This window comes from Canis lupus, chromosome 12, assembly GCF_011100685.1.
Source record: "Canis lupus familiaris isolate Mischka breed German Shepherd chromosome 12, alternate assembly UU_Cfam_GSD_1.0, whole genome shotgun sequence".
NCBI lineage: Eukaryota > Metazoa > Chordata > Mammalia > Carnivora > Canidae > Canis > Canis lupus.
Window position 1 is genome coordinate 4379040 of NC_049233.1, and position 15509 is coordinate 4394548.

Here is a 15509-nt window from a genome sequence, read left to right on the forward strand (position 1 = left end):
CCTTCCTTCCTTCCTTCCTTCCTTCCTTCCTTCTTCTTCTTCCCTTCTTTCCTTCTTTCCTTCCCTCTCTCCCTCCCTCCCTTCCCAGAGAGGGAGAAAAAAAATCACAGAGCTTGGACTATAATTTGGACCTCCTGAATCCCAGTCCAGACCTCTTTCTGTTTCTCTGGTTGCCGTGGACCAGAAAATGGACTTTAGGTCTACTTGTCTTATCAGATCACAGTGGCTGGCAAGTGTCTGCATAACCTAGTTAGCACCTTCCTTCTGAGGAAAACACAGTGACCTTCCATAAGTAGCCCTGTACTTGGGCATTTTCCTGGACACACACACTTTCTGGTTCCCACTGCCGTGACTGGGCATTTAGAGGGTTCCAATCCTAATGGAATAAAGAAAGTGGAGCAGTCTGGGTAACTGGGGTAACCTTCTTCAGGTTGGAGGGTTGATTTGACTTAGCAAGTTCTCATACAAGCCACATTTTTTTAACCTTAATCTAAACAGACAGGGGGGTGACTGAAAATGTGTAAATGTTAAAATGTTATTATTCAGAAGCCCTTGAGATCCCCATGGATCATCATCATAATTAGAATGCAACACAGAAGACCCCTTGCTTCAGCAGTTCACAGGGTAAAAGGAAAATGAATGTTCAGAATGAATAAAGATTGAAAGTTGAAGGGGCTGGTAATTAGCATGCTGGTGTGTGCCATTCAGTAGAGCAGCTGGCCTTGATATGTGGGGAGAGTAAGGAAACAGCTGTCCTTGTGTCCCGGCCCATTGTTTCTCTCCTAGAAGGGCAGGCTGTGGGACTGCTGAGGGCAGCTCAGGAGGAGGATCAGAAGCTGCATAGTTCTGAGGTGGGAGTGCAGTGATTCCCAGTAAGAGGGAGAGCCTCAGGCCTGATGGTCCTCTTCTGCAAGTCTGGGAGTCCCAGGAGTGCCCACACACGAGGTTCACATCCCTGATTTTTCTAATGTGTTTCTGCCAAACTGGAAGCCTGTCAAGGTCTTACTTGTCCTTCAGCACCCAGCTGATACTCTTCTGAGAATCCTTCTGGTTGAAAGTAATCACTCTCCCTCCTGCTCACTGTGTTTTTGGTTTATACTTTTCTAAAAGCATCTATTAATTTTGGCGTTGAATTCTAGTCATTTCTTCTGATAGCTGGTAAGCCCATTGGGGAAACTCAGAGTCTTCATCTTTTTAGCTCCTAGGTGCTCCCTGAAGGCAAACATTTTGCACATGCCCAGCCACAGTTCTGGGGCCCATTTCCCACTTCAGCCTTCTCACTGTATTATCTTCTATCTCCTCCTTCTGCTGTCCAGAGCTGTAAGGATAATGAAGGCAATGGATACTCTCACACATCATGTATACTGTCTTTGGTGATCTTTTCGACAGACCTATGAGCAACAGACTAGTTGTTGGTCTGATCTGTGAGCAAAGTATATTGTAATGGATCTGGTGTGGAGAATAATAATAATTGTTAACATCTCTTGAGAGCTGGCATGTGCCAGGTGTGGTTCTTGACATGTATAATTTAATTCTCACAACAATTCTATGAAGTCAGTGCTGTGGTGATCCCAAAATTATAGATGAGAATTCTGGGCACAGAGAAGTTAAGTAATTTGCTCAAGATCTGGTTCATGATCAGTACATTATATTGTTGCCACCTTGTTCCTAAGAGACCTAATATTATCCTGACTTTGCAGAAGGAAAGGATCACTGAGTAGTTCTTTTCCTACCTACAATTTGCCAGGATATCTAGCTTAGTCTTGGATATGGTTTTCTATGGGGAAGAGATCACTAGCTTATTAAGATCCTGAAGATCTTTGATCCTGACAAGCTTTTCAACCACCAAGGTATCTTTCCTAGAGAATTGCCTGGGTAAGTCATATAATCCTAAGAATCCTTTCCCAAGCTTTCTTATACTCCATAAAGTACTGGTAGGTTATGTTTCCCCTAATGGGATTATGGCCCTCAGGAATTCTTCCTCTTCACTTATTTCCTCCTTCCATAAGTTTCCATTCCTTCTTTCTGCCCACTTCCTTCCCCCGGCATCTGTCTGGTATTAAGCTCTTGGCATCGGTCTCTCTTTCTTCATTGATGGCTAGCATGAATGGGTGGCTGTTAGACAAGGCCTTCATTGTCAGCTCCCACAGCAGCAGTCAGAACATTCTCCATGGCCTGGCTTCTGAGGTCCACCCAGGCAGCATGAGCCAGGCTGACTCCCAGTTCTGGACTCCAGTGTTTCTCTTTTGTTGTTGGACTCCTCTCCCTCCCCAAAATATTGTGAAATAAGGAGCTAGATGCTGGCACAAAGGATTAGAAGCCTGTGTTCCTGCTACCAGAGTCCTCTTTTTGTATTCAAATGTAGTCAGAGGAACGTTGCACCTTGGGCCAAACTCTAGGACATTGGCCATTTTGGGTAGGGTCTGAGAGGTACCAATTTTGACTCTCCCCATCAGCCTCTCCTAGGAAGCACTGTTGGTCTGAACCACCAGTAGATGGTCATGTGTCATCCTCTCTGGCCCCACCTTGCAACGCTACAGGGCAGTTTTGTTCAGGCTGCCAGTTGTCATACGCGGAATTCATAGCTGTGAAGTCATGGCTTCCTGGGGCTGAGTTAAGCTGGACGGAACTCTTATGTATGTGTGTACAACGTTTTTTCTTCCTAGAGAAATGATTTGAGTTGTTCAGGGCTTGTTCAGTGCGCTGGACCTGACCTTTGGGGGATACAGTTTGTGAGTTAGGGGTGTGAAAATCCCGAAGCAGTCAAGTGTAGAGGAAGGAGATTCCAAAGTTCATACTCCTGGACTCCTGTGGATAAGTAATCAGTGCCATAAAGTGGAGCTAATTGGCTGCCTCCTTGAAGCCCCAGCAGGCTTACCAAAAGCTAAACAGACTGTGGAGACTGAACCATTTTCTTGAGAAAGTGAGGTGAGTGGAACCATGTCCATGCTCAGGCCTCAGGGTGATGGGCTCAATATGAGAACTGGTTGTTGGCGGTCTTAAAGGCGGTCTTGGAAAAGCCAGCATTGTGGGACTTTGGCATTGGGCATGGGCAGTAAACACTGTGTCTTAACGCATCATGTTTATAAAGCACCCCCCTCCTCACCTCACGACCCTGTTCAGTTGTGGAACTGAGCTTCAAGGAGTCTTGGGCTGCAGGCAGGCTATTGAGGGAGAGTGGGTGCTATGTAAGAAGTTCCTGAGAGAAGCCCCTAGGCAGGGATCTGCAGCACTCCCCAAAGGGGAGAAATTTGCCATCACAGTGTGGTTAAGACTTGGATACTCATCACCATTGGAGCATAAAAGGGATTTTTAACAACTATGCAGTCCATCCTACTTATTTTAGATACCGAAGCTCAGCAGGATGAGGTCACACAGCTAGAGAGGAGCATAACCAGGACCAGAGTCAGGTGTTCAGAAAAGCCTAGGTTAAAGTCTTCTCCCCCACCACCTTGGACAAACCACTAAAGGCCTGAGGGCCTTAGATTTCTCATCTGTAAAAATAATTGAACTTGATCCTTTGGGTTCTAAGATTCTCTGAACCCACGAACAGTACTTAGGAACTTTGGGCAGACTAGGGAATTTAGTATCTATACTGTAGATTCCAATTATAGAGAAAATAACACTGAATATCAGCTTAGGAACATGAGCTAGTGCTGGGCACAGGGTTGTTCATCTATCCTGCTTATGTGGGTGAAAATCTCTCATGGGTCTGAGTTCATTCAGGGCAAGTCCCTTAGGTGTCCTAGTGTGATACTGATGTTGGACTCTGATTTGGTCAATTATTTATGCCACTCCAGGGCAGGGTATTTGATATCTTGGGTGAGTATACAGTCGTAGTTGGCCTCATGAGCTGGTAGTGTCAGATTTCTGGGATGTTGAGGAGGCCTTGAGAGAACTGCAAATGTTTCTGGGCATTGACAAATTAGACCATCCTGTTTTCAGTGGATCAGCTGAGGCTAAACTTAAGCAAATAGGAGCAGCTGGGAGGCTTTGGAAGGAGTGAGATGTGCACATTCTCAAAAAAAAAAAAAAAAAAAAAAAAAGTCTGTGCTCCCTGAGGAAGGAAGGATGAGGCGTGGAGCCCTGAGCAGCCCCCCTGTGAGGAAGGAAGCAGTTATTTCTCTGCTGTTTTGTTTTGCACGTTCAGTCAAAGAATTCCAGAAGTTGCAGGTTGTGGATCCTGACCTCCATTTTTTCACCCTCTGTTGCTGCTTGCCAGAGGAAGGGAGGGCGGGTGGCTCTAAATAACACTTTGGCCTTTATGGAAATGTATCAGATGTTCCAGGAGTGAGTCTTGCCTGCTCCCTGGCGCTCTCTCTCTCTCTCTCTCTCTCTCTCTCTCTCTTTCTCTTTCTCACTTTTACTCCAGATTTGCTGTCTCCTTACCCGTGTCCTTTCTGTAGGATATAGTTAGTACTTCTCGCCTTATATAGCAAGGTCTGGTCGTTAATGTTAACAGAAACTTAACAACAGGGAAGGCTGCCAGCTAGCATTAATCAGGCCAGTGTTTGGAATTTCATAAATGCTCTGACTTTGGGTACAAATTGAACATTAAGAACAATATGAAACTGTTTTCTTCCTTCCTCTCTCTTCTTCTTTCCCTCTGCCCTCTCTCCAGCCCATCCAGCTTTTCTCTCTTTCCCCGTTTTTGAATTCCTCAGCTCTGCCGTACACTCGCTGCACTGGAACTTTGTTGATTTTTGCCACATTTAATTTTTTATTTCTCTGTCTCTCCGTCCACTCCAAGACCACAGGCGGAGCAGCAGCAGCCGGAGCCAGGACTCTGCGGAGGGGCAGGACGGGCAGGTCCCAGAGCAGTTCTCAGGTCTCCTCCACGGCTCCTCCCCGGTGTGTGAGGTGGGGCAGGACCCTTTCCAGCTGCTCTCTGCCACTGGCCAGAGCCATCCAGAAGGGTCCCCCGCACAGGGCGCCTGTCACGAGGCCAGCATGCAGCTGGAGGAGACGGGTGTACACGCTCCTGGAGCCTCCCCACCCAGTGTCCTGGACCAGGGTAAGAGAGTGGGTTACCCGGCCGGCCTGCCCACCACCACCAGCCAATCGCACCCCGAAACTTTGACTCACACAGCATCGCAACACCCTGGTGGTGCCGAGGAAGAAAAAGACCGGAGTGGGACTAGGAGCCGAGCCCCTCCCACCAGCAAACCCAAAGCTGAACTCAAACTCAGCCGCAGCTTGTCCAAGTCTGACTCTGATCTCCTGACCTGCTCACCCACGGAGGACACTACAATGGGGAGCCGGAGCGAGTCCTTGTCTAACTGCAGCATCGGGAAGAAGAGGCTGGAGAAATCGCCCTCCTTTGCCTCTGAGTGGGATGAGGTAAGGCCACGTGACATTAAAGGGAGCTGGGCTGGCCACAGCCCACCACAGCTACCCTGTGTGCTGACTCCCGGGCCCAGGACATGTGGGCCAGGGTTGCCCTGGTTCCTTCATACTGTGACTAGAGCATTTCTGACAACTGTGATGAGGCAAGCCCAAGTTGCTGGGGCAGGGGATCTTACTGTCCAGATGGCAAAGGATAGGCCCATTCATGGTTAAAACTAGAGGGTGGCGGCTCCAAGCAGAGCAAGTCTGAGGGTGAGGCAGTTCCTAGAAATGACACGCTGTTTGGAAATATTTGGATCCCATTAGCCACCATCCAGGGAGTCATACATACCCTGAAGCTGCTTAAGAAGAGCTAGAAAACCTAGTAGGAGTCTTCAGAAGGAAGAAGGAAGGTCCAGGGTCAGCTAGGAGGGGGTAAGAAGGGTGAGCTTTGGGATGCCTGGGTGGCTCAGCGGTTGGGCGCCTGCCTTTGGCTCAGGTCGTGATCCTGGGATCCAGGATCAAGTCCTGAATCAGGCTCCCTGCGAGGAGCCTTCTCCCTCTGTGTCTCTGCCTCTCTCTCTCTCTCTCTCTCTCTCTCTCTCTCTCTCTCCCCCCCTCCGCCCCCCCCCGTCTGTGTCTCTCATGAATAAATAAATAAATCTTTAAAAAAAAAAAAAGGGTGAGCTTTGGGAGAAGCTGCTGAAAAGGGATCAGATGGGCTTTTCTATTCTCCACTCCTCCATGATTTTTCATACTGCATTCCCCTGGAAGACCAAACGTCTCTCCCAACAGAAACATTCTGCCCGTCCCACATTCCCGGGTTGATGAGGCAGAGGGCTAGGTGGTTCCAAAAACAAGGAGAGATTAGAGAGGAGAAAACATTTGGAGTCTGAGGCCCGGGTTCCTTTCACAACCATTGTTAGAGAATAGTTAGAAATATGTACCTGAATATTTTTTCAGTGACCTGTGACATGTCTTACTAGGCACAAGAATGTGTTTGTCAAAGATTGGTAAATACCCAGAGAATGTTCAAGTGCTACCTTTGCAGGCTTCTTGCTGAAAGGGAGCTGCCTCTGAAGGGGACTGGGTCTGTCTCCCAGGAACATTCTTAGGAGATGAATTTAGCTTGCAAATTGGAGGGGAACAGTGCAGCTGCCGTGTCCATTTGAGCAGTCTGTAGACAAAACGCCCTACCCAAATCTATTCAGGTTGCAGCTGCAAAGTTATATAAACCAAAGCGAATCCCATTCCCAGCGTGGGAACAGAGTGGGGGCAATTCCTACGGCACTCTTATCTCCAGATAAGATGTGGTTTAGGACTCAGGGACTGAGGGATCCTGTGCAATAGAAAGTTTTTACAGGTTCAGAAACCGAGATTGAGTGAGCCTGGACTAGACAGACGCTAGACCACTTAAGGAGAATCAGTTTGAGTTAACAGAGCTCCTGGCCCGTGGGAGATTACACACAAGAGTCTGTGTGCTCTACCTTTGCTTTTTCTTTCTTTTTTTTTTTTTAACTTTTTTTTAAAAAGATTTATTTATTTATTCATCAGAGACAGAGAGGCAGAGACATATGCAGAGGGAGAAGCAGGCTCCCTGCAGGGAACCCAGTGTGGGACTCGATCCTGAATCCTGGGATCATGCTCCGCATCCAGAATCCTGGGATCATGCTCCGCACGGAAGGCAGACGCCCAACCTCAGAGCCACCCAGGCATCCCTACCTTTGCTTTTTCAAAACAGAGGTTTTACTTGTTTACAGACAAGGATATAGGCTAAGGCAGCTTAAGAGTAAGAGAAGTCCAGTGTACTCTAAAATGGGAGGAGGGGCCAACGGAGAAAAACATCAGTGGGGGTGGGAGGGTGGAGATAAGTTTGAAGACAGAGGGTGGGAGGAGGCTTCAGGAAAGATCCCAGAGACATGGAATTTGATGTGGATTTAAAAAACCAAGTGCTTCAGGTTTCCCTGAAGCAGGTTGCAACTAGTTGAAATGAAGAAAGAGTTCTGGTGGAGAGAATAGTGTAAGCAAAGGCATCAAGCTGGGAAAGCTTGGGTCATTGGGTTTCCATAGAGAGTAGAGGTCGCATAGGGGAGCATAAGGAACAGGGGCATCACCTGGCTGGCTCAGTCAGTGGAACAGTGACTCTTGATCCCAGGGTTTTAAATTCGAGCCCCATGATATAGAGATCACTTAAGAATTAAAATCTAAAAGAAAAAGAAATAAGGGTAGAGGGTGAGATTGGGACCACCTAGTGGGAGTAGTCTGAACGTGAGGCTCAGAGTGTGTATTTGGTTTGAGATCAAGGCAGTATCTCAGAATCTTTCAAATGGGCTGGAAGACAGCTTTACCAATCGAATGAATTACCTCTTCTTTTTGGCTCTATCTCCTGAGCATGTACCTTCCACCCAAGAGGTCAATAATGCTGGGTGATTTGCCACAGGATTTCCATGCTCTGTTAACATGCAGCTTTGCCAGGCAGGCTTATAGCCTCACTATTTCCTCCTGGAGAAGAAACATGAAATCACTGAAGCACAGCCCAGCTTAATTGAAGTTGGCTGTTCAGGCTAACATGCTAGTTGTCCCTTGGCACCTTAGCGACAGGAGGTTCATATGTTTACATTTCTGTTCTTGGTAGAGCTTGCAGGTGGCTATAGTGAACCCTGGGACTGTTTGAGGTCTGGATGTCCTGGACCAGTTTGTAATGTGACTGAACCACCAGAAGCACTGTTACGCTTTAAATTTGAAAACCTAAGGCAACTGAGATCTTACTGGAAAAAATTCGGAAGATTGAGATTTGCTCATGAGATTTGCTTGTGTAGAGTATATTAGCAGGGCCCTCCATGTGTAATCCTTCATTGCTGTTTTTGAGTCACATTATACTTGGTTTTGGTGGATACCTCTGTCTAAAGAGAAACTTCAGAAGTGTTCTCCGCAGGGGTTGGCCCTAGACCGGAGAAGCCCTTGGCAGACTTTCCTAAAACAGGTCATTAGTTAATGGCTGCTCCCTGCCCTACCCCTGACCAATGCCTGAAGGCTGCTCTGCCTTATCTTGTACTTGAGATCTTTTCTTTATCTTCCCTAGATCCCTGGGAGGTTGGGGAAAGCTGCCCTGAAGGAGCTTGGGTCCCCGCTCAGCTCCTCACTGTGGAGCCCAGGCAGCTGTGATCCCTGCACAGATGGAGTTGCAGGCCAGTCTGCCAGGTTACTCCTAGAAGGCAGTGCAGGGAGATACACAGGACTCAGGCTCCAGAGTCAGCAGATGGAGCTTTGAGCCCCGGCTCCACCATTAGCTCCACCTTGTCGCATGAGTGGCCTCAGGAAACCGTCACGTTGTTACCAGTTCCTGTGAGACAGGCAGTCAGCTCTGTGTTTCAGAGGGATTTTGACCAGTTAGACATGTGTTTAAGTGCCTAACACAGTTTCTACTGTGCATAAAGTATTGAGTAAATGGTAGCTCTTCCTCTGATTGTTATGCCTGGAGCTTGGGAGAATGGCACCTGAGGCTCAGAGTGTCTCCAGAAATAAAGGCAGAATGTTGGGAGGCTTGTCTGGTGCTGGCAGAGTGCTGGGGAAGCAGTGGAGTTCAAGCCCCTCACGTGGTGACCTATTGCGTGACTCAGGCCCGCCCTGGAGATAGAAGGGCCTGCCCAGCCTGGGAAAGTAGGGCAGCAGCCCCCCATTGTTCTTTGAGAAATTAATGAGCCTTCCTGCCAACTCCCAGGAGAAGAGAGAAGTAGGAGAGAAATCTGTGGCCTACTCTGTGGTTTATTTTTCAGATGTAGTCTTCTGTATAAGGGCTGGCAGTGGCTGCTTGATCGGTTGCTTGTTGGAGCTGATGTTATGTAGCTGGAGAACCTGCACAGCTGGTAGGTTAGGAGTCACTTTTTCCAAATACAGACTGCTCCTTGCAGGTGCTTCAGCCAGCCCTTGTTGATAACCCAGAATGAGAGGACTTTGAAAAGTTAGCCTGGTTAAGATGAACCTCTGAGATGGTATCCATTATGACACTAGCATTCTCCCTATTTTCCATTAGATTCTTAGTAACAAAAAATAATAGAGTTTGCTTTGAAAAGAGTTCAGCCTAGGAGGAAATCTAAATCCAAGCTTCAGTAGATACTTTTCTCTGTTCACCAGTCAAAAGTCAAAGCACTCCTTGTTATCTTAATGATGGGCAATAGAATAGGGGCATGATAGAAGGCAAATTGGAAAGCTATCCACCAAATATAACTTTAAAAATACATAGATTAGGAACGGGAGAATCACCTACATCTCTCTACAGGTTGTTAACCTCTGTTAACATTTTATGTATATCCAAATTTGAGCTCTTAGTGTATTTACCAAACTGTAGTTTGTGTTTCTTACCTAATTACTACATTTTGTGGGTATCTAACCGTGGCAGCATCCATAAGATCTGGATTCAAATCTGAATTCTGAAAGGCACAGTATCCTGTTATGTGGCTGTGTCAGAAGGCTAGTTTGTTGTTGTTGAAGCTATCCTCCAGTTGGGTGTCAAGGCACCTTGCAGGGCATCTTCTGTCTGCCCCTGGGATGTTTCTTACCTTTCTCTGCCTGCCCATGCACCCCAGAAGGTTCATCTGTGTGGCCTGCATCACAAAGCCAAGGAATCTTGGGTTGACCGTGTCCCCCTACTTAAGACCTGCTCTCCTATGGGGACCTTTCCTGAAAGCTGCTATCTCTGGGTTCTGGTAACCAGTCCCTCCCCTTGATACTTCCAGCCTGGGGCTTTTGGCTATGACTCCCTCTCCTCGCTTGTCACTCTCCTCCCTTGTTGCTCTCTCTTTTTCTCTCTTTCCTCTATCCAAATCTGTGTAAATTATCCCTTTATTAAGCTCCTTTGGTTGCCCAGTTTGTGTCATCTTTTTCCTGAGGGGACACTGAGTGGTACAGCCATTTGTAGCACTATTTCTGTCAAGGGTAAGCAAGCATAGATGGCTGTGTGCTGGAGCTGTAAACATGGCTCCTGCATGTAAATTGTGAATGAATCTTCATTTGCAGATGAGCCAGAGGTGTGGATATTCAGCGTACTTAGGATGCAGGAGAAGTTCATCATCTAACTTGAAATGTTTCCACCTCTGACTGTAGGGAAGAAGCCTGTTCTCCTTTCCAGAGTTGTTGGTGTGCCCAGAACCACCATCCCCTGATGGATTTCCATCCTATCTCTGCTGCGCTGCTGTGTGGTATGCCCCCGAGTGCACACAGCAGCAGCAGCAATTAGTGTCTGAAATACATAGCTCCTAAATAGAACAAAAATTACCTTCTGGTTGGATTGTGGCTTGGATGTATATAGTCTTGGGGGTCAGGTAGGTCTCTCATATATCAGCCTTTGAACGGGATTGAAGTTTATGGGAGACAAAACCTCAGAAGGCTGCATGTTTACTTAGCATAAACATTTGAGTAATTGAAAACTTGGCTGAACGCTTAAGTGATAAATTTGTGTTTTGTTGTTTTTTTTTTTTTAATTTGTGTTTTGTAATCAGCTTTCACAAGTGGGAAATGGGTGAAGAGCAAGGTCATGTGTTTTGTGTGCATTTTGTACGAGCTGAGAAAAATTTCTGGCCAGGGATTTGAGGAATGCCCTGGTTTCACCTGAAATAGTAGCCGAGGGAACCCTTGGCCCTCAGATCCCTCATTGAGCAGTGAAGTGGCAGCAGCAGGGAGGGCACCCTTCCCTTCGGGTCCCAGCCGCCCCACCCTTCCGGGCACACCAGTTGGAAGCATGATGTCATCAAGGGAAGAACTGATTGGTTGAACTCCACAGAGGCTTCGGTTGCTTTTTTTTTTTTTTTTTTTTTTTTTTTTTTTTTTTTTTCTTCGGTTGCTTTTAACCCTTGAGGGTTGAGTATGCTAAAAGAAGAATGGCCTAGATGTGAAATAAAGAGATCGGAGCTGGAGTTTCTGCTGACAATGACTAAAATTTCCATCCCATAGCCTGCAGTTTGTATTGTTCTTTATTATGTAAACAAGGATGCTGTGTGGTCTTTCTGGCTGAGCATTGCCTGCCCACTCTAGCTAGACAAGAATGTGACTCCTACCTCTAGAGACAAATCGGAGCCTGGAATGTCTGTTTAGTTGTTTCCTGGTATACACAGGAGTCATAACTTTTGTCCTAGAACCTCAAAATTTCCCTTGGTTTTAAGTGGCTTGGTAAAATTGAGGGGGTTTTCCCCCCCATATTTTATTTTTATTGTATATTTATTTATTTGTGAGAGATACAAAGAGGCAGAGACATAGGCAGAGGAAGAAGCAGGCTCCCTGTGGGGAGCCCGATGTGGGACTCGATCCCAGGACCCCAGGATCACATCCTGAACCAAAGGCAGACCCTCAATCACTGAGCCACCCAGGCGTCCCTTCCCCCGTATTTTAAAAAGAAACTCACTTAGTTTTAGGCACTCCTGAATAAACAGTTTTGCCTTTCTAGCTGCTAAATCCAGGTGATTTTGGTTGGCTCTGATTTAAAAAGGACATCTCCATGGCCTTGATGCTAACAGAACACCATACATAGTGTTATAAATAAGCCAGCATTAGTCCTGGCTGTACAGTTAGTGAGGGGAGGACTGGTGTGCTTGACCCCCGCCACAACCCACAGGACCACCCTTGATCACATCATGCCTCTGAGTGGACACCATGCCGTGCTGGAAGGGCGGGCCTGGCACCCAGTCTAGACGGGTACCCTCCCAGCTGCTGCCACTTCATTTAGCCTGGGGTTCTGGAGGGCCTGGCTTTTATCCTCCCTGTTCTCATTTCCCAGCATTCCTGTCCTCTCCAGCTTTCTTCCTGACTGCTTTACTACCTTTTTACCCCATCTGCTTCTTTCTTTTCATTTCCTTTTTTCCCCTTTACTCTTTCCTCTCTGTTCCTCTATGCTCTTTCCTGTCTTTTTTACTTTCTTCCTCCATACTTTCCTCATTGACTTTTCTTTTCATTCTTATCCTTCCTGCTGGCATCAAAGAGAGGCTTTTCTGATAGCCATTCCTCAGCCTTCACCACCTGAAGGGCTTTTCTTTTCTCTTTTTAACCCTTTCACCAGCATCCATTCATTTCTATATTCTACAGAGCATTTTAGTGCTCAGAGTTTTAGTGTTCAGTGTCCAGTGTGTATTTCACATCTAGGCCACTCTTTTAGCATATTCAACCCTCAAGGGTTAAAAGCAACTCTGTGGAGTTAAACCAATCAGCTCTTCCTTGCCCACAGGAGACTCATCCACACTGTCTGTCCCCCTGTCCTTTCAGAAACAACCTGGTTCCATTTAGCCTCATCAGCACAGCACCATCAAGGACTGGGTAGGGGGACGCCTGGGTGGCTCAGCGGTTGAGCGTCTGCCTTCGGCTCAGGGTGTGATCCCAGAGTCTGGGGATCGAGTCCCACATCAGGCTCCCTGCATAGAGCACAGAGCCTGCTTCTCCCTCTGTCTGTGTCTCTTCTCCCTCTCTCTCTGTGTCTCTCATGAATAAATAAATAAAATATTTAAAAAAAAAAAAAAGGACTGGGTAGGGATTTTGTGGTATTTGTGAAATTGCCAGAATATGAGAACTTTCCTTCTTTGCTCCTTTTTGTTTCCTTACATTTTGTTTTTTTTGAACACCAGACCAAAAGTATGGGTGACAGTGAATGTTAGTGAATCTGAGAAGAATTTGATCTTTAATGCCAGTGCATACAGATGCCAAGAATCACAGGAACATTTTCTGAAACATTCTTTTTATATACTTTGCTTCTGGTTTTATATCTCTCTTCCTTCTTTTTTTCTAGTAATGACATCCAGTTGGATACAGACTGATTTTATGTAATTTAAGGAATAGTAGTTGGTCTTACATGCTAAGCAATTGTGTTTGAAAATCATGTAGAGGTATTTTCACAAGATTGACAATATAAAATTGGAGTATACTTTTATTAGAATTTTTCATTCATTCAATTAATTTGTTGAATACCTGCTAAATTCCAGGTATTCTATTATTCAAGCACTGGAGATGAGCAGTGAACAAAACATACAAAAATCCCCTGCCTCAAGTAACTGACACACTAGAAAGCTAGAGGGGAAAGAGAGAAGACAGGAAGTAAAATCCTAGTATGCTAGTTGGTGATAAGAGTGCTAATGAGAAAAATAAAGCTAAGAGGAGGGATAGTGTGGTATGGGGGTAGGGTTGCGGGGGAGGGGGCTCCTAAAAGGAGGGACAGGGCGGGCTGTGCTGAGCCACCAAGCTGCTTTCTCTGTTAGTGATTAATTTTCCTGTCAGACAAATTTGAAATTCTATTCTACACTTATGTTGTCTTACAAGTGTAACTTATTACTTGACTTTTACTTTTAACTTTCTTTCTTTTTAACCACTACTACCACCTGCTTCTTTTCTCTTGTTTACCCCCCTCCCTCACTGATTTTTTTTTCTGGTAATTTGTGTTGGGGGATGTTTTATACATACATGTGTATGTACATATGTGCATATTTATGTATGTACATGCATACATATATTTATTAAGCTACTAAAGTAAAATGAAATATGAATTTACAAGAATTTCTCAAACTTGGGGGCACCTGGCTGGCTCAGTCAGAAGAGCATATGACTCTTGATCTGAGATCATGAGTTTGAGCCCTACATGTGGTGTAGAGATTGCTTAAACAAATAAAATTTAGGGACGCCTGGGGGCTCAGTAGTTTAGTGCCTGCCTTCAGCCCAGCCATGATCCTGGGGTCCTGGGATCGAGTCCTGCATCGGGCTCCCCATTGGGAGCCTGCTTCTCCCCGTGCCTGTCTCTGCCTCTCTCTGTGTGTCTCTCATGAATAAATAAATTAACGTAAGACTGGAAGAATGCAATTAATCTGGACCTCACCTGTAACGCAGAGCTCTTTCCTGGACCGTGGTGTTATCCCACCACCCTCGAGATGTGCTCTCTGCTTTCAGTTCTGTGTTTTCGTGGATGGCTCTCTGCCTTTACTTCCTTTACTTTTTTGTCCTGCTTTCTTCCCATGGATGTTCCCTTTTGATGCTTCCAGGTGAGTAGCCAGTGGGTAAGAAGAATGCCTGTGGCCTGGACAGGGCCAAGATGCTAAGCAGTCTTTCTCAGGCATCCTGTTCTGTCTTGCTCACATGCTCTAATGACCGAGTCCGTGGCGCCACAGGGCCCACCTGTCCATAACTCAAGGCAGCATGTTTATTTGTCTGGACAGGTGGAAAACTGCCCAAGCTCACCAGGGGCCTACAAATGACAATTTGTCTGGCAGTCTGTTCTTGCCTGTCCTGATTTAGATGGCCAGGAAGCCATCGTAAACTCAGATGAAATGGTGTGGTTTGTGTAAATGTTCTGGTGCTTTTCCACCTTGGAGCTAATTATTTTCAGCAGAGCCACCCCAAAAACCCACGGGAGGAGTGCCTTGTGTCTGTTATGCAGTCATTGTGCAGTCCTGGAAGAGCTTCCCTCACTGACTCCTGGAAGGTGAATGACCCTGGAGAAGTTTATCTCCAGGGCCTCACTGTTCCCTCTTTGCTGACCCAGAGGATAGGAGGGAAAACCATGCAACTTGGGGTGTAGTGGCAGAGGAGAGTACTTCAAGGGTAGGAATTGCCAAAACCCAAGGCGTTGACCTGTGCTGTGGGAGGGAATAGTTATCTTAAACAGCCTTCATATCTAACTGCGTATAGATGTTCAGGCAAAGCCAACCCTGGTAATGGAATTTTTGTACACTGGGGATTTTTTTTAAGCCATAATACTCAGTATTATATGGCTGAAATTTAAAAGGTACCAAAGAACATATAATTGTTTTAATGCTTCCCTCTCTCTCAGTCCTCCAGACACCCAGGTCCTTTCCTGAGTTTTAAGTATCCTTCTAGAAATATTTGTGCATTTATAAGCATATTGGACATATCAAATATTTTTCTTTTTAGGATAAGTGGTGCCATATTCTACTTCCTTTTCTCATTGAATAGTATATTTTTGGGATCCCTGGGTGACGCAGCGGTTTGGCGCCTGCCTTTGGCCCAGGGCGCGATCCTGGAGACCCGGGATCGAATCCCACATCAGGCTCCCGGTGCATGGAGCCTGCTTCTCCCTCTGCCTATGTCTCTGCCTCTCTCTCTCTGTGACTATCATAAATAAATAAAAAACTAAAAAAAATAGTATATTTTTGAAAATCATTCTAATTAAGTACATAAAGTATTTCCTTTTCTTTTTT

General features: G+C 46.1%; 1 protein-coding gene across 12 annotated transcripts in view; it reads left to right on the forward strand.

Moving 5' to 3' along the window:
• ANKS1A (ankyrin repeat and sterile alpha motif domain containing 1A) overlaps positions 1–15509 on the forward strand; it is a 179076-nt gene that overhangs the window by 106418 nt on the left and 57149 nt on the right. For 11 of the 12 annotated variants that reach the window (XM_038553802.1, XM_038553803.1, XM_038553805.1 and 8 more), the window contains one exon: positions 4751–5340. In XM_038553802.1, coding sequence (XP_038409730.1) covers positions 4751–5340 — 590 coding nt within the window. The remainder of the gene's footprint in view (positions 1–4750; positions 5341–15509) is intronic. The other variant, XM_038553806.1, reaches the window with a different exon arrangement.